Below are 25012 nucleotides of genomic sequence, written 5' to 3' on the forward strand. Positions count from 1 at the left end.
AGTAGTTATTTCAATTACAACAACTATCTTATATTTTTACCCATCTCTGTAAAACAGCTGTACATTTGACAGTTAAAACAAGAAAGTACAAAAAGTACCTTTTTTGTAATTTTGTTGTTGTGAAACTAAAGTCATTTTTGTAATTTCGTGCTGTTTAAAAGTTTTCCAATTATTTTTACGAAATATTTAAATTAAAATGCATTTATTAATACTATACGGTAGTCAAACTGGCACTGCACAAGATATAGCTGAACAATTATGGCGTTCCTCTAAGAAATATGGGTTTCAAGGCCCAGTCTTGCCTATGGATGAATTTCCCATACATAAACTAATTGAGCAGACTTTAGTATTGTTTGTGGTAGCTACCACTGGTGACGGTGATGAACCAGATAATATGCGTAATTCTTGGAAATTTTTACTTCGTCGTAGTTTACCCTCCAATTCATTAGAGAATATGAAATTCGCCTGTCTAGGCCTAGGGGACTCTAGTTATGCCAAGTTCAATTATGCATCCAAGAAACTAAATAAACGACTCCAACAACTAGGAGCAAAACAGATTATACCTTTAGGTTTGTGTGATGATCAACATGATCACGGTTTAAGTGCAGTAGCTTTACCATGGATGGATCAACTTTGGAAGCAGTTACAACAAAATATTGATATTAACGCAAAAGACATGAATGGACTAGATAATGCAGCATCAGTTTTTAGATGGCAATGCAAAATATTAAACGGAAAAAAGGAAGGCTTTGTCAATAATGAGGATAATGACCAAATTCTTTGGCCATATAAGGATGCGCCCGAAAAGTTGACTCTCAAAAGCAATAAACGCACAACAGATTACTCACATTTTCAAGATGTTAGATTGCTGGAATTTACCACTTCTGATAGTACAAATTGGTCACCGGGAGATATTCTACAAGTGCAACCTCAAAATTCATCAAAACAAGTTGATGATTTCTTTTCATGGGCCCAAGAACATCAACTTGATTTCACGCCAGATACTTTAGTGGAAATCTTCAGTATTCATGACGATATGCCCCTGCCCAAATGCTATTCTAAACCATTGACAGTCAAACAAATGGTTACATATTTATGGGATTTGAGCTTTCGTCCTCGTCAGCGGGTATTTGAACTTTTGGCTTTAAACTGTGAAGATGAATTGGAAAAAGAGAAACTTTTAGAGTTTACCACAGCAGAAGGTCTGGATGATCTTATAAATTATATAAATCGTCCTCGCAGAACTATTTTGGAAGTATTGCAAGATTTTCGACATGCTTCCTCCAAATTGTCGCTAAATGTTTTAATAGAAATGTTTACATTTATTCAGCCCAGAAGCTTTTCAATAGCCAGTTGCAAAGAATCAGGTCAGCTGGATTTGCTAGTTGCTGTGGTAGAATACAAAACAAAACTCTCTACTCCCAGACAGGGTTTGTGTTCAAATTGGCTCAAAAATCTTAAGCCAGACACACAAATATATGGTTGTATAAAATCGGGCACAATGAAACTTCCCAAAGATATTTCCACGCCCCTGATTGTAGTGGGACCTGGTACTGGTATAGCACCATTTCGCAGCATAATACAAAGCCGTTACATAAACAAATCAGAAAATGATAGTTTACAACCCGTCGTATTTGTATTTTTTGGTTGCCGCAATCGAAAAAATGATTTTCATTTTCAGGAAGACTTGCAAAAATGGCATGCAGAGAAATACATTTCCCTTTATTGTGCATTTTCCAGAGATCAGGATAATAAGATCTATGTACAGCATTTGATTGAAGAAAATGCTGATAAATTGAAACCTCTAATAATGGAAAAGGGTGCATTTATTTTGGTGTCTGGTTCTTCAAAAAATATGCCAAAGTCTGTAAAGGAAGCTTTTACAAAAGTTGTGGACAACAATGAGGCCTTAATAGAACAATTAATAAAAACAAAAAGATATCAAGAGGAAACTTGGTCTTAAATAGTACAAATTTATTTATAAATATAAATTTATATAAACAATAAATATATTTAAGCTAAAAATTTAATAATCTTCAAATAGTTTTTCCGCGGCTGTGCGACAAAATGGACAAAAGCCCTTTTGTAAAACTTGCAACTCGAAATCCTCGGCATAAAAGACCTGAAAAAAATACAGTGGATTTATAATTTTAGAAATATTTATGTAAAAAAAAACTTACCAGCAAACATTCAGGACAATATGTAACTTGTAAGTCTGGCAAAATATTGCGATAAAATATAAATTTACTATTTGCTTTAGAACGACGTTTTAAAATTAATACATGATTTGGATCTATAGAACGTAAGGCACTGCGATCTAAACTTAATGGTAAGGCACTCGCCGTATCCTAATTATAATATAAAATTACATTAATTTATTTAGCGGTAATTGTTTAACCCACTTACCTCATTAAATGGATCTTGATCTTCATTGGTTTTGGGTGGAGCTAAGAGTAAATGTTCAGCTTCGTTATCAGTAATGTCCATTTCCGGGTAAAATTCTACTAATGGTAATATTTCTAAAGTAACGTTAAAAAATACTTTAAATTAATATAAATTTATAATTATTAGTTGTTACTTAATACCGAATGATATAAATGAAAATATATAATCCTGACGACAAGTAGGACAGGAATTTCCATTTAAATGTTGGCTATAATTCGAACACTTATAGCATAGAGGCAATAACTCTTCAGGATCATTAAAACCACTTTTACATGCTTTACTGTTTAAATAATTTATCTGAAATTAATAACAACACAAAAATTAAACCACAATCAATCTTTGTTCTCAATATATTTGTACATACATCAATTTGTTCCTGAACTCCAGAGGGAGGCTTAAGGGATTGTAAACGCTTATTGACCACCAAACACAATTTGTTGGCTTGTAGAAATTTGGCCTGCTTAGCCAAGGTAAACAGAACAGCACTGAAAATTATTATTATATAAATTTATTTTCAAAACTATATTAAACAAAAGACTTACAACATGCTTACTCCTTTTGGCGCACCTTTATATTCTACCTCATTTAGAATAAATCTTGAAACATTAAAAAGACTTACTGGTGAGTATGTTGTAAAGGGTTCCTTCATATAGTTATATATTACACTGTAAGCGTAATAGATTTTTGCTACTCGCAAATGAGAATGATATTCCTTCAAATGAAAATCAATGGGATTTTGTACTCTATGAAGATAAAACATTATTTTTTCATTTTTAAACCTTTTTAAATGTTTTAACCTACTCTTTGTCATAATAAATATCCAAGTATTGCTTAGAAAGCAGCCAATAAAAATAACTAGCATCTAAGAAACGCTCCTCTTCTATAGCCGAATTGCTTAATTGTTTTAACAAACGATTAGCGTCTTTAATTCGTCCTGCCTTTAAGTAAGCTATGAAATTTAATAATTATTAATTGTTAAAGATAAATTTATAACAAAAATGTCTACCTTCATGAGCTTCTATAAATTGATCATTTTCCGCCAGCCATTGTGCATGTTGATAGTGTACTTGAGGTAGAATATCTGGCATATCGGCAGCCAAACGAAATGCTTCTGCCCAATCATGAGCTTCTACATGTAATTGTACTACTTCGGCCTCATTACCTAGTTTTTTAAATACTTCTGCCGCTAGGGGTAATGCTTTTAATCGTTTCAAATTAAAGGCCACCAATTCCAAAGACTCTTTTTCGCTTTGACTTAATCGTCTACCAATGTCATAGAGACTAAAAGACAAAAATAAAAATATCTTCCTCTAAAAATATATTTCTATACTTACACATCGGCCCATCCTTGTTCGGATACAATTTCGATGGCCTTTTGATGTTCGCCTACACTTAACAATAGTTCTGCTGCAGCTCGGGGCTCCTTTACGGAATAAGCCCATTCGGCTCTTTTACGAACAAGATTTTTCTTTTCTTCTGCACTACCATCTCTAATGAACTCTTGCGCCAAATCAAACATTCTCAAATCTGTATACATTTCCAAAGCCTTTATACTGAGGGAACATTTTTCGAAAAATCTTGCAGCTTCCTTATGTTTACCCGAATAGGCACAAATTTCAGCTTGTAAAACCTCTTTGGGAACTTGGCCTCGTTTTTGTTTCTCCATTAAATCTCCAATAAGTTGAAGCCAAGGTAAATTTCGTATTTTAACGTAAGCATCACGGGCAATATTAAGATGTAAGGCTTCCAAAGCTGATTTAGCTAAACCCTCCCAATCAGCATTAGTTACTCCCAAGCAGGCCACTTGAAATGCTTCCCTAGATAATGAAATAAATTAGTTACATTCATTTGATAGAATATATGTATCGCGAACACTTACTCAAATAAGCCAGCTTCTATAAATTGCCACATTGTTGCTCCCAGAGCCAATGGAACATTGTGCATAACATTTCCCCTTAAGCAGAATGCTGTAGCTCCACATAAGCCCACAACAACACCTATCATTTGTTGCGGAGCTCTAGGTGGCAAATTGCCTACTCTAACCGAAAGACCTCCTGTGGTGTGAGTGTAACACAACATTGAATCCAAATGAGTATTCCATGTTACTGAATTTACTCCTGTGTCTTGGTGCAGGAGAGTATCGTTATAAATGTCTCTGACCACTAAACGACCACCATCATCAACCACTGCAATTTTAGTGCGATTTGCGTTGACGTCTAAACAACGAACCGCCGATACAGCCGAAGTTATCAACAAAGGTAACGCATTATCAAGAAAGATGCGATAAACCTAATGCATTGAAATTGAATCCATTAAAAGAGCAATCTACTTTCAATATTTTAAAACATTACCTTGCCATTTTTTAATCCTACCATTAAACCTTCTCGACCAGCTGGCCCCCCTATAACTTTAATGTATCGTATAAATGAATCCATTAACCATTCCCTCTGCAAGACACCATTAAAATCCAGACACTGCAATCTTTGATCTTGACACAGTACAATGTGACAGGCACATACTACCAATAAACTGCAATCGAATTTCTTTTGAATTTTTTCCTTTACCTTGTAATGCATTGGTTGGTCTTCAACAGAATTCAATTCATACAAAACTACTCGCTCTGGCAACTGAACTGCCAACTTTTGTCGATATATAGCAATCTTTTGTACTAGATCACGACATTTAATGCGGACTTTCTGACCTGATATCAAGTGTTGAATAATAACATCACACATATGCTCCCGGAATGCATAACGTTCACGGTACAAGGCATGCACTGTGGTCAGGGCAATATTGTAGGTGGATAAGGTTCCATTTTGGCAACCGATTGTATAGGATTGCCCGCTAGGATGTACGGCCACCGACCAAATCCACGAAGTATCAACAGTATCACCTAAAATACCTAAACGAACGCCTTCGCGTGTAAAGCAATGAACATTACCAGTACAGCCAGATACCAAACAATATTCGCCATTTGGGAGGTAGGACAAGCATAAAGGATCGAAACCTAAAGATCTCTCCTTGCCAATCATTTGACCGCCTAGGGTATGGAATGATAAATTTTGACTCCAATCGGTTACAGCTATAGTGTCGATATTGGGCTCTGCTGTTGCGGGACAGCATTGTACGCCATAAATAGCGCTAGATGCACCACCAGGGCGATCAATTCGACCTTTTTCTTCTCCACTTTTATTACGTATAGTAATAGAACCATTTGCCAAACCCAAAATAAGATATTGACCATCGTTAGTCCAACAACAAGCATTGACACGGGAATGTATTTTGTACTTTTGAACAGCTTTTTGATCCGATGACCAAAAGGCGAAATCCGATGTAGAACATGAGGCCAAATGATGTGAAATTGGATTAAAACTCATGCACTGCACAGAGTCTCCATGACTGTTAAATTAAATATGTTTTAGCATTTATTTCGTATTATTTTTCACATTTTAAACTTACGAGTATTTTAATAAACCCTCCAGTTGTGGTGACCAAACAATTACTGTTTTGTCTGCGGCTCCACTAGCAAATTTTTTGCCATCTCTGGCATAAGCAACACAATTAACGACATATTTGTGGGCTTTTAACGTGTTCAATAGAGTACCATCTTTTGGATCATACACTAAAACACGCTCACGAGCAGCCACAATTAACTGCGTACCATCAGGATTGTAGCATGCACAATGGATACTGAAAATACAGTTATGGCGCATAAATACGTATTGTTTAAGACGTATTTTAAAAGTAGGTCAAAGTGTCTGGCTAATCCTAAGTGTTTATTATTTACCTGATATCTTCATCTTTCGTATTTGGAAATTCAACTTTATCAATCCATTTTAATATAGCTCTCATTTTTTGAGCGTTGAATTATCAAATAAATAATTGAAAATATTAATATTTTATTTTTCCATCTTTTTCTTTAGAAACTAGAGCAATTCCATCAGAAAGTACAATTCTATCCGGTTTTCCGATGTCCAGTTTTCTTTTGTCCAGTTTTTTGTTTGTTTACATTTACCACAATTGTTGTTGTTAATGGTTACAGAGATCTGCGCTGGAAAAAAATATTGGTAGCGGCGTCTAACACTAAGTGTTTCGACGGCGTTTGATTTAAGTTGGCTATGTTTGCGTCAAAAAAAAAAAATAATATAAATTGTATTATTTTTACCACAGATATAACATTTTTAACCCCTTATTCACAAACAAAATTTTTATTTTATAAAAGGTTCATAAAGCAAAATTTCCATACAAAATCTAATTTATAAACCGGTTATAAAATAAAAATATATATCATATATAATTCGAATTAAAATCTAATTACTTAAAAAACTCTAAAGGACAGCAATGAATTAACCCCGCATTCAGTATCTATTGATACTGAAATATAATTTTTAAAATTTGAATGTTTATACCCTACACCTTCGTGAGAAGGGTGTATATAAGTTTGTGATTCCGTTTGTAATTTCTATAATATAATTTTCCGACCCTATAAAGTATATATATTCTGGATCCTTATAGATAGCGGAGTCGATTAAGCCATGTCCGTCTGTCTGTTGAAATCAATTTTCTGAAGACTCTAGATATCTTCGAGATCCAAATCTACAAATAGAGTCTATTTGTATATCTGAATGTACAATTCTCTACAAAATAGGCAAGTCATGAGTTAAATTCCGTTTCAATAATTACAAAACGAATTTATTCATTGTGTTATCAGATTATATTATTATAATGCAGAAAATAAAATTTTTACAAATTAAATTGGAAATGAATACAGCAATAATGCATCATGGGATCTTATATGACTTTGTAGTTTGTCGACTGTGGTTACAATTGTATTCATTGTTTACATATTATTAATGAACAGTGTTGATAACTTTTTATACGAATTCAGATAGTGTGCGTTACAAATTCAGCTTTTAGGCAAAGAAGCTATTTAAATGCTTTTCTGAATTAAATGTAAACAGCCAAATGTTGAAATACCTCGGAAAAGATTTTTCAAAACATTAGTACATATTATAAAGCGTAATACCATCTGAAAATCGGGCCTGTACGGAAATACATCACTGCGTTGCATCCGATGCACAGTACGTTTGGATATACATATGTATGTAAATGTATTTACATCATTTTTTTGATGCCTAAAAAACATTAAATTATATTATTTAATTTGCAAAATGCCGAGGCATCCGATGGAATCACGACTGAAGAGGATTTATTATCTTATAGTGATACGTATACGAAAATTTTAATAGAAAGATCTAAAACTATTTAGTTCTGTACCATTGAACATTATGTCCGGTTCAGTGGACTTACATATCTACTTATATCCCCTTCCCCATAAAATTTGTGCTTTCAAAAGCGCTAGTTGTATGGAAAATCTCTGAATTGTCATTACTTCTCAACGTAAAGACACGCGTTTGCAGCAAAAAATAATCAAAAGTTTTCATAAATGGATGCAGGTTTGGCCAAAAACTTATGCAAACTTTAAAGCAAATGCCAGTATCTGAAGGTAGTATTGATTATATACAAAATTGTTATAAAATTAATAAAAACAATAAAAATGTAAATGCCGGGTTCTAAGAAGAAAATGCCGCAAAAATATATCACGTTAATTTTTTTGTTCAAAACAAACATAACGAAGCTGCAGCAAATTCATTAAGGCAGCCATTTTGACTTGACGAAAGTTGTTATTACTTATATAGTTGTCGCTCTCCTATACAAAGCATATGCCAGGGCCATGTGAAGGAGAAAAAGAGAACAACAGTGGAGTTTTCGTTGAAATTACGTTAAAAACGGTTGGATTTTTTAGTGTGTGAAAAATTTTAACAGAGTAGTACAGTGTTGCTTGTGAATTGCAAAATTTAATAACTGACTAAAATATATTTAGAGCTGCATTTTTTGAGGAATTTTTTAGATAATCAAACTAAAACAAGATTTTTCGTGTAGCAAAGGACAACGAAAAAGTGTGTTTAATGTAAATTGTAAGACAACAAAATGAATTTGTTAAAAATAATTAAAATGTTTGCCTTGAATTAAATAAAAGAAAAAACAATAAACCACCACCATATTTATGTCGTAGGTTTTATTTTCCCAACAATCATTTTTTCTTATTTTTTTTGGTTCATCGTTGTCTACTCTTCATATTGTGGTGCTGCCGCTGCTATTGTTGCTAGTGTTTTTGTTGTTGTTTTTGGTTTTTGCCTTCGTTAAGTTTGGTCTAGCATTCGTACAGTAGCGGTTCTACTGACTAGTATTGAACATTTTTCCATTGTGGTAACGCCGTCGATTTTTTATTGTTGTTATTATCGTGTCCATTGATGTCAAAAATAGAAGAGAAAAAAATAAAAAAATAGAATTTTGAAATAAGAATAAATTTAACAAAATATATAATAAAAGTGCTTGTTTTTTGCCAGAATTTCATTAAAATGCTTGAAATGTTTAAATTGTTGTGAATGCAAGGTAATATAAGTGAACAAATATTCATTTTAAAATACATTGTTTACATACATGTGCAAAGTGTTGGAAATTATTTATTTTTTTTGGCGCGTCAATTTACAACTTAAACTTTTGTGAGTTCACGGTTTAATTGGTAGCTGAATTATTAATTGGAAAAAATAAAAGTTAAGCAATTTGCGGAACAGAATTTGCGTTTAAGTAAACAAGTTAAAAACGCCTCTTTTAACTTAAATAATATGTATAGTTTCCAAAATGGAAAGAATGTGTTGTGTGTGAGTGACTACGAGCTAAAAGTGTTTTAAATAATATATAGAAAAAATGGTTGATTATTAAACCTAAATAACCTTTGGATATAAACATGAAACTGAAAGAAAAATTATGATTTAATAATTTCAAGAATGTGCATATGATTTTGAGAAATTTGTAGTGTTTGTGTAATCAATGAAAAATAGTAGCATTTCTAAAAGATAATGGTGTATATTTTGTTAAATCTGGTTAATATGTATAACAATTTGGTTTGATTTAAAAACGTTTAAGGCATTAATTTATATTTTTTTAACCCTCCCGCCTTATAGCCCTCCTATTGTATTGTTTTTTTTTTTAATAACTTTGTTTCACATCGGTTCTTTCGTTCCTCAATCGTATTTGCAGAATTTTTATTCCCCCATTTTTAGTTTCGTTAAATTTTTTTCATACGTTCGGTTTTTTTTATTTGTTACGAAGCAGCATGTGTCACAGCTAAATTTAACGAAAACTTAACGATAAAATAACACCCGTCTACAAAAAAGAAAAACGAAAACACAGACAAACCAATACAATGAAATATTTCAATTTTGACAAGCTGTTTAAATAAGGGTTGCCATTATTGTAATAAAAATAATAAAATGAAGTATTTTATGGAAATAATGAAAATGGAATAGGTATTCTGTTTATATATTTCTTTTTAATTTATTAATAAGAAACACAACTCAATCTTTATGATGTGAATTTTATAAAAATATTTAATTTTTAGCATCATAATATGTACATATGTTTTTCAAATTAAAGGATATAATGTCACTTCCTATTTCGCAATATTGCTTTAATATTTGCTCACAATTTTAAATATAAAATATCCTGATAATGAAAACAGGATTGTCTTGTACAATATCAGAGTTTAGAAAGAATGAATTCCATTTAAAATAAAATTAAAATTTAATAAGGTTTAAAATATTTGTACCATTGTTTAAAATGATTACAAATGCAAACAATTTGTTACCCCAAGAATACTTTTCTGATTGAGCAGCGCTGAACAAAGATTCAGGACTCGGAATTTATTTTATTTTGGTTTTCAAGATATCGTATCATGATGTATGAAAACCTCGGTTTTGACATAATTTTGTTTGAGACGTTATAACATATTTATAAATTTGATTTTTGTCTGAAAATCCAATATGTAATAGCCAATATAACATGAATAAAACAACCAGATATTTACAAGTTAAGATAACTCGGAGAAAGAAGTCGACTTATAGACTTTCAGGTGACTTAACAGATTTTATAAAAAGTGCAATCGCGCTGTTATAAATATCAAATATGGCCAAAAACGAGGTTTACAAAATAATGCCACAATGTTTTTATAACTTGATGTGTTGGATATAAAATCAGATTCTTTTTCATTTTAGCTGAAGGTCTACCCAATGCGTATTCGCGTCAGAGCGAAGTGCTTTTAATTTTCTGCAGTAAACTAGTTTTAGTTTATTAAAAATAGATATACATTAAAAAAAAATAATATAAATCGTCAAAATGGCATGTTCTTGCGCCGCTTGTGACTCTTAAAAAAGTAGAATGTAGGCCATCTACCTGTGTAAATCCTTTGATGAATGGTGAAACTATCTACCCTCCGTAAGCCTAACCTTAAGGTTCAATTTTATTTTATTGACAGAATGAAACATTCGTTAAAACGATGCAATTAGTAAAATAATTCAACCGCAAATGAATTAAAAACCGAAAACTTTAAATAATTGATTTTTTTGGCAAATGTGTTTAAATAATTGTTAAATATTAAAAAAAATTTGCTTTCATATATAGGCGCCTAATTTCTTTAATGATTATTGTTTATCATTAATACCTAAATGAATTGGAACGATATATACCTATATTAGCGAATTTATTCTTTCGAGGCTTCACTAAATTTATTTTTTGTATTTTTTATATTTTCAGTTTAATGTAAGGCGACACTTTCGGCTATAAACATTTAACGCGTCAGAGAAAAAGAGAGGAAGGAAAAAAAATAGAATACTGACTACAATTAAGCTGCTGCCTCCAAGACTCAACATCAAAATTGTTCCCAATAACAATAAAAAATGAATAATCAAATGAATAGTGCAGTGCGTAAAATACATAATCTGCTCTCGAGTGGAGCAGTAACGGTTACCGGACCTAATCAACCGCGTATACTTAAACAAAAAATTGTTGGTTCCGGTGCAACCGCAACAACAGTTACAACAGCTTCGCTTGCGAATAATGTACAACAACAGCAAGTTGTTACGACAACCATAAATCGTTGCTATGTCTGCGACGATGCATTGAGTGCCAATCAGGCTCAACATCAACTAACAGAAATGCAGACAACGCACACAACAACAAAATTTCCCAATAAAATTGGTCAATTGGTCGGTGATGCCTTTATGGTAATTGTTAGTGTCGAGGATGTTGTTTGTTCACGTTGTACAAATCTCATCAATTATTTGGATCGTTTGGAAAATGATGTCGAACGTGTTCGTACAAATCTAATGAATTTGTTGCATAAAAAATATGGTTTAAATGATGATAGCGGTGGAATTGTAAATGCTGCTACAACTGTTGTCGCCAGTGGTGTTAGTACTCCATCAATTGCCGCTACAGCTACGAATGTTACAAATAATGTTTCTTCTTCGGCCACACTACAAGCACCGCCTAATAAGTTACAAAAACTAAATAGTGGAGCAGCGGGTAAGTGTCAAAATATTTTTTGATAGATTTGAATTTCATTTATTTTTCTGAGCATTTTGGTATACTTAGAGACTCTTTTAAATTCCAATTTTCAGTTTCTTCAAGAATTCTCATTATTGCTCATAATTTATTTAACTTTTCTAATATTTATTTTACAAATATATGTATTTTTATAACTCTTATCGAAATTTCATACTTTTCTTCTGTATTTTCAGTTAGCGCTGTACAACAAATGAAAATATCTACACAATCTCCAACAAATATACAACAACAATCGGCCGGCACACAAACGCTACAGCGGAAAACAACAAAAATCTACAAGTGTTTATCGTGTGACTATAAGACCTCAGATATGCGTCTCTTCAATACGCACTACGAAACTTGTAAACATCAAAATTTCCAATGTAAAAATTGTAAGAAAATATTCCCCAACTTTGGAGCGATGAAACAACACATGGTACGTGAACATAATACACCCATGGATAATACATGTGCTGTCTGTCACATAAATTTCGTAAGTGAATCGGCTTTGCGTAAACATATGGAAATCAATCATAGTACGAATGTGGTCGTAACAAGTACAACAACTCTACCCGTGTCGCAAAATGCGGCACCAGCTGCAGATCCTATAACAGCCGTGAATGCACAAGCTTCCCCAGGCACTACGACCACACCGCTCTATACATGTAATCACTGTCAGTTCAAGTCCACCGATAAGATAACATTTGATGAGCACATGCGCAAACATATGTCCGGAGTAAAATCGAAACCATTTAAATGTCGTCTGTGTGCTCAACGGTTTGAGACTCGTGAGGCGGCCACAACACATGCTAAACAACATCAGGGCAATGTATTCAAGTGTGGTACTTGTTCCATGTCTTTCCCCAAAAGAGAAATGTTGGTTAAACATTTCGAGGAACATCAACAGCAGCAACAGAATACGCAACAACTTCAACAGCAGCAGGTTCAGCAACAACAGCAAATGATTACGATTAAACAACAGCAGGCGCCGCAAGCCTCACAGAATATGCTTACCACTCAAAAGCTTTTGCAGGATACCATCGATGAAGCTTTAAGTGATTCAACCACACCAGTAACCACAACCCCCACGACAGATGTAACAGGAGCGGCTTCTGCTAATAATATACGTTTCTTCTCTTGTCACATTTGTTCGTTGACATTCATACAAGAAAACTACTATAATCAACACATGGAAACCCATAGAAGGGGAGATGGTACTACCAATACCGCTACAACTACGGCCAACACACATAAAAAGACTTCCAACACGGTCGTAGGAAACAATTCATTGTCCACTTTGAATGCAGCCGCTTTGCTAAGTGAAGCAGCTCAACAGGAAACCAATGATATGGTACATCACAATGCTGATCTAAATGTTCATCATCAGCAACAGCTTCAACAACAGCAGCAGCAAACTGCCACTATGGGTAATGCCGGTAATAACACCATTTCTGAGGCAGACATAGAAAGCATTTTTGAAAAAATGCATTCCGATAAGGGAGACGCTGGTGTTACGGCCACAACAACTTCGTCTGGTAATGGTGGCGGTAGCAATGATCAAGTTGTTATTACATCACAAGCTGGTTCTGGCGGTGGCATAACCTTTAATATTACTATACCCGGACAAGAAGGAGCTGGCGTAGTATCGACTAGCGAAGATCACACCACTAATACGACCACAACAACCACTGCACCTGTGTCAGTAAGCATAGATATGCCCATGCTTGACCAACCAGACGATTCAACAAATGCTTCGACAACGACCACTACAACCACCACAACAGCATCGACAAATCTGAAGTCAGAATCACCAAAACCAACTACAACTGGACCGGTCAGCATGCCTAGCTTAGACGATGATAACGAAGACCAACAACCTGCTAATCCAACAAATGTATCTAGTGAGAATTCCAAGAATATGGAAGAACCTGCCCAACATAATTCTGAAGAGTCTGCAGCATCTGCCTCAAAACAACCTGCCACAGATGAGGGAGCCCCTAAAACGGAAGAGTCTTCAGCAAACAATCATTCAGCTGAACAGCCAGTTGAGGAGCAGACAACTCTCGAAAATACAGCCACGACAGACAACCAACAAACAGAATCCGTAGCGGGCGATGAAGCACATCAACAGCAACAGCAGCAGCAACAAGAAGCGGCTGAAGCGGCACAAGAACAGCAACAACAACAAACCCATGAACATCATGAATTGGCGGCCGGTGCTGATGCTGGCGTTGTTGAGGGTGAACAACAACAGCATGTTGCTATGGAATTGGACGAGGCTGCCATGCAGGCTCAAGTTGATGGGGGACAAATTAAATTTATTCTCAACGAAAGTGGACAACTTTTGCAACTTGATAATCACATTCTTACCGATGCTGATGGTAATCAAATTCTCGTACAAGATCCCGAGCACATACAACAGTTGCTTCAGTCGGTGGGTGTCCTTCAGTCTGGTGAAGGTCTCGATGGTGAAACTCTTCAAATGATGACCGATGCTAATGGACAAATGGTCTTAGTGCAGGGTGAAAACAATGAAACTCAACTGATTGATGCCTCTCTTCTTAATGCCGAAGGCCAACTGGTCATACAGCAGTCACAGGATGGCGATGGTGGTGCCCATGTCATTGGCGAAGATGGTACACGTATTCCAGTATCCGTTTCCTACACCGAAGATGGTCAACCTATTGTTCAGGTCCAACAACAAGTACTAGAAGCAGCCACTGCCGGCGGCGAGGCTGGTGTTATGGAAAAGGACGCCTCTGGCGTAGAAGGTAATGATGATGTTAGACAATGTATTGAAGATACTGCTCATTCTACTACCGCTACAACAACAAGCAGTGGTAGTACGACGAGTGGTAGTTTCTTTGCTCTTGAAGAACTTATGTAACAACAACAACAATCTTTCTTTTCTTTCTCAGGAACAGCAACAGCGGGTGGCACGGACAAAATAGCAATTAGCTCGGATTAGGGGTGGCTACTATAAAATGTGTATCATATTCAATAAAAAATAATAATAATTGCATAGCGTATAGTTACAGCTAAAGGCCCTTGATTTTTCATTTTGGTGTGGTAGTTGGAGTGTAAAACAGGTATGAATTAAAGCCTATGTGATCTCATTGCATATATGTAATGCATCAAAGTTCAATATTTTATGTATATCTTTTCAGAATTTTTTTATTTTTTAATACCATAACATTTTTTTACAAAACTACCATTTAATATAAAATTTCTAAAAAAAATTTCGACATCAAATATAATCTTGTTATGTATCAAAAAGTGATATTTTAAATCTACATTGCCAACAAAGGTTTAGTTATTACCGACTTTTTGCTATTTTTTATAGATATTTATGTTTGTTTGCAATTTTTATATCCTACACCACTTTAGTGGGGAGAGTATATTGGGTTTGTGCTGATGTTTGTAACGCACAATAATATTGGTCCTATACCCACCTTAAAGTATACCAATCGACTCAGAATTTTCTGAGTCGATTTAGCTCTGTCCGTCATGTAAACCTTGTAATCAAACTACATCAAAATTTGGTACATCTTCTATTGTCCCAGGGACCAACCCTGTTGAAAATGGTTAAGATCGGTCCATTATTTCACCTAACCCACACACAACTGCACCCCCGAATAGGGCTTGTAAACATTGTAATCAAATTACAGGTCGCAATTTTGGAGATAATTCAATGAAATTTGGCACATGATATTTTATGGAACTGTAGATGAAGTCTATTAAAAATAGTTAACATCGGTTCATTATTTACCCTAGGCCCCATACAACTGAATTCGCCAAATAAAGCTTTTAAGTTCATAATTATGTTTAGTATACTCGTATCTCGACAAAAAGCTGCAAAACCAAGTTCTATACTAGCCTTGATGACCCTAATGAACTTAATAATTATAGGGAGTCAATTGACCCTAGCCCATATAAAAAGCCCCTCTCAAAATTTTACTTAAATATCCACAGTTTCAGGCAAGGTACAATTCAACTTAAATGCTTTATTATGAAAACTAAATTACATTTTATTCGTATACAGGTGTAGGGTATTATATTCTTATTTGTTAAAAGTGAAAAAAGTACCAAAGGTACTCTGAAATCTTATTAATAACACCAAAATCAAAATGTTTTCCTCTTTATGCCCTTTTGGCGTTTCTAATTATTGAATACAAAATAAATAGATTTTAATAATCAGTAAAATAGTTAAAATCAATAAAAACGACTTTGTATTGACTGATGGGGCATGTTACCTTGTTGAAGCCTTCACCTTGGTGTTATTGCAATCCCGGGGAATAAAGAGGTGGCCAATACCTCTAGTCTGACCGGGACTAAAAAATTGGTTACAGTCTACTGCCTGGCTTAGTGCTGGCATAGAGTGAAAAAATGTTAAACCAGAGCACCACATAATCTGGTACTACGGGTGGCCAGTTGGATGAGGTTCCTTCGGGATCCACGTAGTGGCTGTGGTTTGAACCTAAATTCGTTTGAACAGTAAGTGGCGGTTAAAAGACTGACGTAAGGTAAAGTCAATATTTCGTAATCAGTTCGGTGCTGTTGCCGAAACAACATTTACCCCACAGAAGAGTGACTGTGGGACTAAGCGTTGGAAATGAATTGGTATTAATTGTTTATGGTACGGGATAAATGTGGGGTACGGCGGGCCTCACCCAACCGCCTACCTGTAATACATGTGTCATATAAATGAGATGTGTGCTGGGTTGTATGATGATGGATGGAAGGTATAATATACAAATGATACAATTGAATTTTCCTTTCTTGTGCAGATATGTTCAGAGTATACTCTGTTCATATCAGAATTACCACAGTGTGTCCCTGTGAGTAAGAACAAAATCCCCGGCTTATTTGATGTATTCGTACTTCGGTCCACCGGTTACGTCTCTAGGTGATGTTGCCGAATCAACAGACGTCATTCAATGGTCAGAGATTAGATAACTCGAGTACTTCAGCAAAGTGCTTGTTCATGGACTGGTCAAATCCATGTACAAAAATTGCCACCTGAGTTCACCATTAAAGGATTCAGGGGCAATGGTAGACCGTTGTCAAGTCTAACCATTAGATGAAAAAGACCACCGTGGGTTAGGGCATCATGCCAAATACTCACATAAAACACTCGACATTTATTGACTGATGCTTTATTAGTCTTAAATTCTTGTAAATAAGTTTTGCAAGAATATTAGCTGGAATCTGTACAAAAAAAGCGTTATTAGAGTTTGGTATTATTTGAAAGCTTTTAAAAAGTCGTAAAAACACTCTTATTATCTAGTGAGCGATTTTAAGTGACAAAATATAGGAAATAAAACTGCTCTTCATATAATTCAAACTTTTAAATGTAAAATATAATTAATGTTAACTATGTATATATATTCAGACTGGTAGAATGGAGGTGGTGGCTTCGATTCCCACCTGAAGCACTGGTTAGGGAGTACACAACAGGCTTCATAAAGGTCTAGATGTATTTCTTCGGATTTCAAATTAACTAAATAAATGTCACGAAATTCGGATCTCTATATAAGTGTAAGAACTTTCCCCAATAAAATGTAAAATTTTTTAGAAAGATGCATTAATTCATTCGTTCGCAAATGTAATTACCCAGCAAAAAATTTTGAAGTTGTTTAAGAAGAAGGGATATGTTCATAATTTTTTTGGTACGCATTCTTGTTAAAGCGTTTTAAATACATGCCAAAATTCTTATAAATTTTTCATAAGTAAAGTCATGAAAAATTGCATACAATTCACTTATTTAAAATTCTGTTATAAAAATTGTAAAATTCACTAAAATTTGGTATTCTCTTAGGACTCAAAGTAAATAAATATTAATAATACCATTAATTTTATTAGATTTTCGTATTTAATATTTGTTAAAATTTGTTAAGACCATTTTAACATCTTGATTAAAAAGAGAAGAAAATACCAAGTTGGGTGAATGCTTAACGAATTTTAATGAATTTTAAAATATTCATGAAAAATTACATGAGAATCATCGAATGTTCACTGGTTATAAGCACTCATTTTAATGACGTGCTACTATTCCAAATTCGAACCCATGCTCGCCAATGACACGCTAATGTTAAAATCATGCATGTTTCCCCTAAATATGAACCAGTTCATTATCAGTTGAACCCATGCATATACTACTTTTTTGCACGTCTTTTTTTGCTGGGTAGGGTTTAAATAAAAATGTGCATTGTGTGTAACTTTTTCTTTTTTATTTCATATCTAGAGGATTTCATCTATCCATCCATGCCCATAATGTGTACCAAAACATTGTAGTTTAGTTAATGCCAAGTTTTGTTCAGGGAGACCCTACTGTGCATTGTAAAAAGGCATTAAATTTTGTTTAGTTTTTATTGAAAAAAAAAAACATTTACAGTATTATCGATGCGATATATAACCTATTTTCTATCTGTTGAATGGGCGACAAATTGTTATTGTTTTTAATTGAATAAAAATACATTTATTTCAAAGGATGTTTTAGCAACAATTTATTTTACTTTTTATAATATATTTATTTAAATTATAGACTACACTAGTTAATAATCTAATTTAGGCTATGGGCTAGACTATATACTAGTCTTTAGTCTAATGTATAGTCTAGATATAGTCAAGTCTATAGTGTCGGCAGTAGTCTAGTAAACGGACTAAACAAATAAAACACATTTTTTATAATTGGTTCAGCTAATGAGCGTTAATTGCTGAACACAAAAAAAAATAAGGAATCATTATAAAACACAAGGTATCAGAAACAGGATTTTGTTTTTCATACATATAAACAGTGACAGTAGTTCTAATATATAAGCATTAAAAACTATTTTCCACTTTAATAATAAATATGTATTAATTGTTGTAATTTTTTCAGATTTCATTTAAATTCAATGGAACTTGTTAAAGGATGTCTGTCCCCTCTCTGATTCTGAGATAAATATTCATTAAGTACGAATGTAAGGCTTTTATTCTGAAAAACAAATATTAAACGAGAGGATATCATCATTACTGGAAATGACCTGCTACCACAATCAACCATTGTTTCTTTATAAAAATAGCGTTACAAATAACACGCTTAATAAAAACAAATAAATTGATTAATTTAGTTTTTTTTTTAATAGTATTTAAGTTGTAAAATATGCTTAAAACTTTCATATATAGTTTTATTAATATTATTTTTTTATAATTTTTAATTCTAATGTCATTAATTTACATTAGTTTTTAGCAAAGCAAAAAGTCAGACGAAAAAACACTTTTTTTATATATTTATAAAAAACAACAACAACAAATAACTCCTCCCAAAAACAAAACAAACAACACATTTATCCACCCACTAAAACATATTTTTCAATTAAGATAACATTTTCAACAAATTAAAAAACAAAAAAAAAACAACTAAATGAAATCTTCTAAAAAAATAATAATGAAACTCATTTAAAACAATAACAACAATACGTTTATACAAAATTGTTTGTAAAGCAGTAATACTATAGAGTTCATTAACAATTTTTTTTATTAATTTAATGCAATTAAAATCCCAATAAAATAAATAACCTTATAAAAACAAACATCAGAAAATAATTTTGTCGTTAGTTATTAGGCTTAAAATACTTTTAAAAAAGAAGTAAACAATAAAAAGTATAAGAAGAATTAATTACATATGTTTAAGAAAAAAAAAACATTTACAATAATAAAAAAATAAATGTAATTTTAAATAATAAAAAAAAAAACTAAATTGTCTTTAAATAAAACAAAACAAAAAAGAAAGAAAGAAATAATTGTTTATTATTCAAAAATATTTTTGAAATTTCGTAATTGTTAGTTAAAGAAATAATTATATAAAAACTCCATCTAAAATGATTACTATTAAACAAATAATTACAAATATATGTAATGTGTGTATATTTGAATTAAATCTTAGACTTACAACAAAAACAAATTATAATTAAAAATATTTTATGTTTTAATAAAAGATTCTAAAAAAACAAACACTTTAACAATTTCCTTTAATAAAGAAAAAACACAATACTTTGTACGAATGTTAACATTTTATCCTTTTAAACTTTCTCTCAACTCCTCCCCTCCCATTTACGCACATTTCTACGTCTGCCCTTAACAACACACACACCCCCCTTGTGAATATAAAATAATATGTAATAGATTTCAAAAATTTTTAAATTTTTCTTTAATAATACAAAACTATAAGATTGAAAATCATCAATTTACGCCATTTCCGTTTTAATTTGCAACATTTTTTTTTGCTTTTGTATTATTAACATAGTTACATTATTTACATACGATACATATTTAGTTTTCTTAAAATTATTATGTTTTACTTTTAAGAAATAAAACGTAAAGAAAATAATACATTTAAATTTTAGAGCTATATGGATATGTAAATATATATATAGTTCTTTTGGTAAAATCAGACAGCAATGTAAGGATTTCAAAATATAAAATTATTATAATAATAAAAACACATAAAATAAATGTATAAATGAAATTTAAATTAAAATGGTTTTGATTTTTTTAAATATACACGATCGATCAGGAGTTGAGTTGTAAAAACGAAGATAAAGAAGAGACTATTACTCTTCTCTGCGATTGTCCTGCTTTGGCGGAGACCCAATTTCGGACGCGGCCTACTTTGGTGATCTATCCGAATTGTCAAATATTCAATTAGAACGTCTTCTGAAGTTCAGAAATTTGTCAAAATGGGTCTGAATCCATTACCCACACTATTCATCTACGGCAGCTGGCTTAGTTCCTCTCTCTTTTTCTCTCCTCTCTTTCTCTTTGTTTTGTCTCTGTTTTTCCACTCTTCCCGTATTTTGTTGGCATACTAATGCGGAAACGTATTCGAAATGCAATTTGGAATAAATTTTCATAAATTTGTTTCATGTCTAGAAATTGCAATGTATGACGGATATAGAGCCATATTTGATCCTAGCCCACATATAATAATACAAAGATCGACAGTTAAAACATTTTATACACTTCGTGAAAAGCGCACAACAAAATACTTGTGGATATTTTTTAATTCTTTTTTCTTCCCTCTCTTTTGTCCTGCTTGGCAGAGATTCGGACGTTTAGTCGGTCTGCTTTGGTATATATTCCCTCTTTTCCATTATCTAAACGTTTTTTTTTTTTTTGCTTCTAACAGGTATATTTACAAAGAGATCAACTTGGAACCAAGTTATTTTCAAAATAAGACATTTATAACGTAGAAAGTTCTTAAAATATGTTCATTGGGGTTATAACCATAGCAAGGTGTGATGTGATCAGATATTATTTTTTTCGCGATCTTAAATGGGGTTCTCCAGGGTAAATACTGTTGAGTTTTAATGGGGTTAACCAGTGTATAAACAGTTGTGAGAATTCTATGGTATTTTAAGTAAGGTTATGTTTTGACTTTTGCAAAATATAACCTTACTTCGAAACTGATGTAGACAATATATAAATTCACAGTAACACAAAATAATGTATCACACAAGTACGAATTAGACGCAACTTCTTCGAAAGCCAGACAACGAACACAACCCTGGCCATGAGTTATTCGTATATTGCACAGCTTGAATAGAAGAAAAGTGACCAGTTGATCCTTTTTAATAATTAATGAATCTATTTCGTTTCAGTTTTTATTCACTTTTTTATAAAATAACTAGCTCTACCCAGTGTTCTTTGTACCCTAAAAGCAATATAAATAAATAAAAGACCCACTTAGCTTCGTTAACTCCACCTCCGGTTATCGTTTAACCTATAGATATTGTGCCGGTTAAAATATTTTTTAAAATAGTTTTCCAAATCTACAATTTATTACAATTTGGCATTTTTCCGAATATTAATTAAGATTTTAATGTAATCTAAGAAATATTTGCAAAATCTAATGGTTTTCCAGATATTGTTACAATATTCTATCTTATTCCTCATCCACAACTGCTTTATTACTCTCATGTTGGTGTTTTCTTAACCTAACTTGGACCAAGCACAGAACAAAAAGATGAACAATATAATAAAATCACCAAAAAATTACACTTTCTCTACAAGGAACTCATACACTGGGTAGGTAGTTTTATGTTAATCTCCAATTGCCCATCCCAACCTTGTCCGCAGACTCTCCGTACTACATCTTTAACTTACAGTACCGACGTTTCGAAGGGGGTCTAGCAGCACGTAACCACAACCGCAATTATATACGAAATTTTGTATTTAATTCATATGGGAAGCCCAAGTTCTTTGTTAAGATAACTTTAATATTTTCAAAGATAAACGAATTTTGGGACTCAACTTTTAAAATCGATATCTTTCGATTTGGATGAAATTTATCTATTGATGTCAGAGGGGGTTAAAGTTGGACGTATTGGATATACAAGGGTTTTTTCTATTTGTCCTTTTTTTACTTTAAATAAAGCTTATACATTATTTTTAAAGGGCTTTATAGGGATGTTTAACTGTATAAATGACGTTAACTGTCTGAATATCTATCTTTAATACACGAAGGCACTGTCAAGCACAACAAAAGGCATACGGTCCATAATTAAAATTACCCCCATTTACTTTAACGCTTCTTATCAGAAATGATAGAAGAAATTTGGCATAAACAAGTTTTTATTGAGTCAAAATCTCTCTACTAACTTTTGTGAGGATCGGTCCATAAATTACGCAATATCCATATAAGGTCCTTTTCAGAAAATTACTTAAACGCTTATTGCTAACTCAGAAATGAAAATAAAGCGACATTTTGTGTGCCAATATTTGTCTACCAACTTTTGTAAGGATCGGTCTATATTTGACTCTACCGCCTTATAGTTTCAAAACATGAGCACAACGATGAATTTCCATAAATCTTTTCACCAAATTTTGTGAGATCAGTCTATAATTGATAATATCAAAAGCACCGATTCATAAATTCAAAGTTTATTTATAGAGAAGCAACTCTTTTTGGCAATGCCAAATCTTATATACCCAGGATGGTTTGAGAATATTAGCAGTAAATCAGAAAATTATATTTTTTAGCAATCCTAAAATCCGCAGATTTCAAATCTGAAATACATCAATGCGAATTATCTAACAAAAACTTGCATTGAAAAGTAATGAGAAGGGAAGATTCAAATAGAAAAATGCATGCTTTTTATGATGCGTCGTATGGACTCTCGATATTTTCTAGTTTTCTTGCATTTAGTACATTAATACGCATCGATTGAGAGGTATTCCTAAAAAAAGTGGTCCACGCACACTCTGTTGTACATATATGAGTAATCTACTGATGGATCTTATAGTTAATGAAAATAAAATCTAGGACAATCCAGAAGGCAATTGGGGCGATAAATATAGGACCGTATTGTACTGTAAAAGAGCCCAAATAACATATTTATTTGCATGATATTTAGACGAAAATGTAGATCGATATTAACCAACTTTAATACCAAGCAAAACTATAAGGAATATTTGTTTAAATTTGTACCACATATCCGGCACATTCCGTTCAAATATGTCTGTATCATTTCAGAAAGAAATAAAGAGCTAAAATATACATATAAAATTTTGTCGCTCTGCGACCAATGTGGAAAATCCTAGGACCACTAAGAATAATAGAACGGTGAGTAGAACCTATAAAAAACCTATAGAATATCTATAACGAGAAAAGTCCCTCAGAAAGAATATGTCTGATGTTAGATTGACGATATTTCTTTTAGACACGATATTTTTTTGACACTCATGATTAGGGACACATCTACCAAATAATGCGAACGGATTTAGGCAAATGTAAAGCTTGTGGAGAGGGCTGGAACGCTTCCACTCGCATTACTAGACTATGATCGGAATTAGATCAAAGTCTTACGGAAGTGATGTTATTCATTCACCTCGTATTGTATATCTCAATTCCCCCCGGGGCCATGTTACCTTGGCGAGACCTCCGCCTTGGTGTTATTGCAATCCCGGGGTATAAAGATTTCCCGATACCTCCAATCTGACCGGGATTGAAAAATTGGTGTTCTCAGTCTACTGCTTGGCTTAGTCCTTGCATAGATTGCCAGAGGTCAGACCAGAGCACCGCATAATCTGGTACTACGGGTGGCCAGTTGCCTGCAGGACTTTGTCCTGGCTGGTCAGTTGGTTGAGGTTCCTTCTGGATCCACGTAGTGGCTGTTGGTTGAACCCAAATTCGCGGGAAGAGTATAAGTGGCGGTTAAAAGACTGATGCATGATAATAGTCAATATTTCTGGATAAGTTCGGTGCTGTTGCCGAAAATCAACAGATACCCCACAGAGGAGTGACTGTGGGACTAAGTGTTGGAAATGGGTTGGTGTCAATTATATATGATACGGAATGAATGTAGAGGTATGCGGGCCTTACCCCACCCGTATACCTAAATGAGTGTGTCGTATGTTTTTCTCTATGAATGTGTCGAATAAATGAGATGTGTGCTGGGTTGAATGATGATGGATGAAAGGTATCATGTACAAGTGATACCAATTAATTTTCCTTCCTTGTCCAGATATGTTCAGAGTATACTCTGTTCATATCAGACTTACCACAGCGTGTCACTGTGAGTAAGAACGATGTCTACGGCTTATTGACGGATCGTGCTTCGGTTCACCGGTTACGTCTCTAGGTGCTGTTGCCGAATCAACAGAGCCATAGTAGTGTGGATGTCTTACAACGTGACTACTTTGGCAAGAGATTAGATAGCTCGAGTACTCCAGCAAAGTACTTGCGCATGGTACCGGTCATAGCCAATGTGCAAAAATTGCCACCTAAGTCTTCATTGAAGACAAAGGGGCGATGGTAGACCGTTCTCAAGTCTACCCTGTGGATGAAAAAGACCACCGTGAGATAAGGCCGACACGGCAGGTGCTCACGTTAAAACTCTCGACAGTCTGTATATCACAACATATCTAAACGTAACCTAATCCAAGTTTAAATTTTTAATATTAATCGAATAATGTCTCAAATAATTGTATCCCATAGTGAAATGTGCCTTAAAAAGTACTCTATAAAGAGAAACTTTTAATTTCAAGTAATTCAAGTTCTCTTTTAGAACGATACCATAGTAAGAATAGAATAGAGCAAAATTAATTAAAACTTATAGTAAGCGAGAGATAACAGACA

At 33.3% G+C, this 25012-nt stretch overlaps 3 protein-coding genes across 5 annotated transcripts; 2 read left to right on the forward strand and 1 right to left on the reverse strand.

Annotated features, from left to right (window-relative positions):
* The first annotated feature begins 111 nt into the window (after nucleotides 1-111).
* On the forward strand, nucleotides 112-2647 carry LOC111685723 (NADPH-dependent diflavin oxidoreductase 1). Its single transcript, XM_023448000.2, has 3 exons — nucleotides 112-2329; nucleotides 2384-2510; nucleotides 2572-2647. The coding sequence occupies exon 1, from the start codon at nucleotides 197-199 to the stop codon at nucleotides 1961-1963; it is 1767 nt and encodes a 588-aa protein (XP_023303768.2). The 5' UTR covers nucleotides 112-196; the 3' UTR covers nucleotides 1964-2329; nucleotides 2384-2510; nucleotides 2572-2647.
* Nucleotides 1942-6481, reverse strand: LOC111685722 (intraflagellar transport protein 122 homolog). Its single transcript, XM_023447999.2, has 13 exons — nucleotides 6233-6481; nucleotides 5905-6135; nucleotides 4797-5844; nucleotides 4325-4734; nucleotides 3780-4262; nucleotides 3452-3726; nucleotides 3247-3394; nucleotides 2988-3188; nucleotides 2810-2930; nucleotides 2586-2742; nucleotides 2407-2519; nucleotides 2181-2348; nucleotides 1942-2122 (listed from the first exon to the last, which is right to left on the reverse strand). The coding sequence occupies exons 1-13, from the start codon at nucleotides 6295-6297 to the stop codon at nucleotides 2027-2029; spliced, it is 3516 nt and encodes a 1171-aa protein (XP_023303767.2). The 5' UTR covers nucleotides 6298-6481; the 3' UTR covers nucleotides 1942-2026.
* Nucleotides 6482-7813: 1332 nt separating this feature from the next.
* LOC111685719 (serine-rich adhesin for platelets) lies at nucleotides 7814-19466 on the forward strand. Of its 3 annotated transcripts, none has more exons than XM_023447993.2 (5): nucleotides 7814-7951; nucleotides 11101-11871; nucleotides 12087-14663; nucleotides 14811-14981; nucleotides 18773-19466. In XM_023447993.2, exons 2-4 carry the CDS (start codon nucleotides 11244-11246, stop codon nucleotides 14858-14860), a joined length of 3255 nt encoding a protein of 1084 aa, XP_023303761.2. In that variant the 5' UTR covers nucleotides 7814-7951; nucleotides 11101-11243; the 3' UTR covers nucleotides 14861-14981; nucleotides 18773-19466. The 3 variants fall into 3 exon arrangements, with proteins under 3 accessions (XP_023303761.2, XP_023303759.2, XP_023303760.2); XM_023447991.2 differs by lacking the exon at nucleotides 7814-7951 and adding an exon at nucleotides 8004-8423; XM_023447992.2 differs by lacking the exon at nucleotides 7814-7951 and adding an exon at nucleotides 8681-8901.
* Nucleotides 19467-25012: the final 5546 nt, after the last annotated feature.

The sequence above is a fragment of the Lucilia cuprina genome, chromosome 5, assembly GCF_022045245.1.
Source record: "Lucilia cuprina isolate Lc7/37 chromosome 5, ASM2204524v1, whole genome shotgun sequence".
Taxonomy (NCBI): domain Eukaryota; kingdom Metazoa; phylum Arthropoda; class Insecta; order Diptera; family Calliphoridae; genus Lucilia; species Lucilia cuprina.

Bases quoted from the DNA above. Each gene is read 5' to 3' on its own strand.
- LOC111685723 (XM_023448000.2), top strand. From the start codon at position 197: ATGCATTTATTAATACTATACGGTAGTCAAACTGGCACTGCACAAGAT.
- LOC111685722 (XM_023447999.2), bottom strand. From the start codon at position 6,297: ATGAGAGCTATATTAAAATGGATTGATAAAGTTGAATTTCCAAATACG. The intron at 6,136-6,232 runs GTAAATAATAAA...CTGTATTTTCAG, and splicing joins ACGAAAGATGAAGATATCAG to TATCCATTGTGCATGCTACA. The intron at 3,189-3,246 runs GTAGGTTAAAAC...TTATCTTCATAG, and splicing joins GATATTTATTATGACAAAGA to AGTACAAAATCCCATTGATT.
- LOC111685719 (XM_023447993.2), top strand. From the start codon at position 11,244: ATGAATAATCAAATGAATAGTGCAGTGCGTAAAATACATAATCTGCTC. The intron at 11,872-12,086 runs GTAAGTGTCAAA...CTGTATTTTCAG, and splicing joins ACTAAATAGTGGAGCAGCGG to TTAGCGCTGTACAACAAATG. The intron at 14,664-14,810 runs GTAATGATGATG...TTTCTTTCTCAG, and splicing joins GGACGCCTCTGGCGTAGAAG to GAACAGCAACAGCGGGTGGC.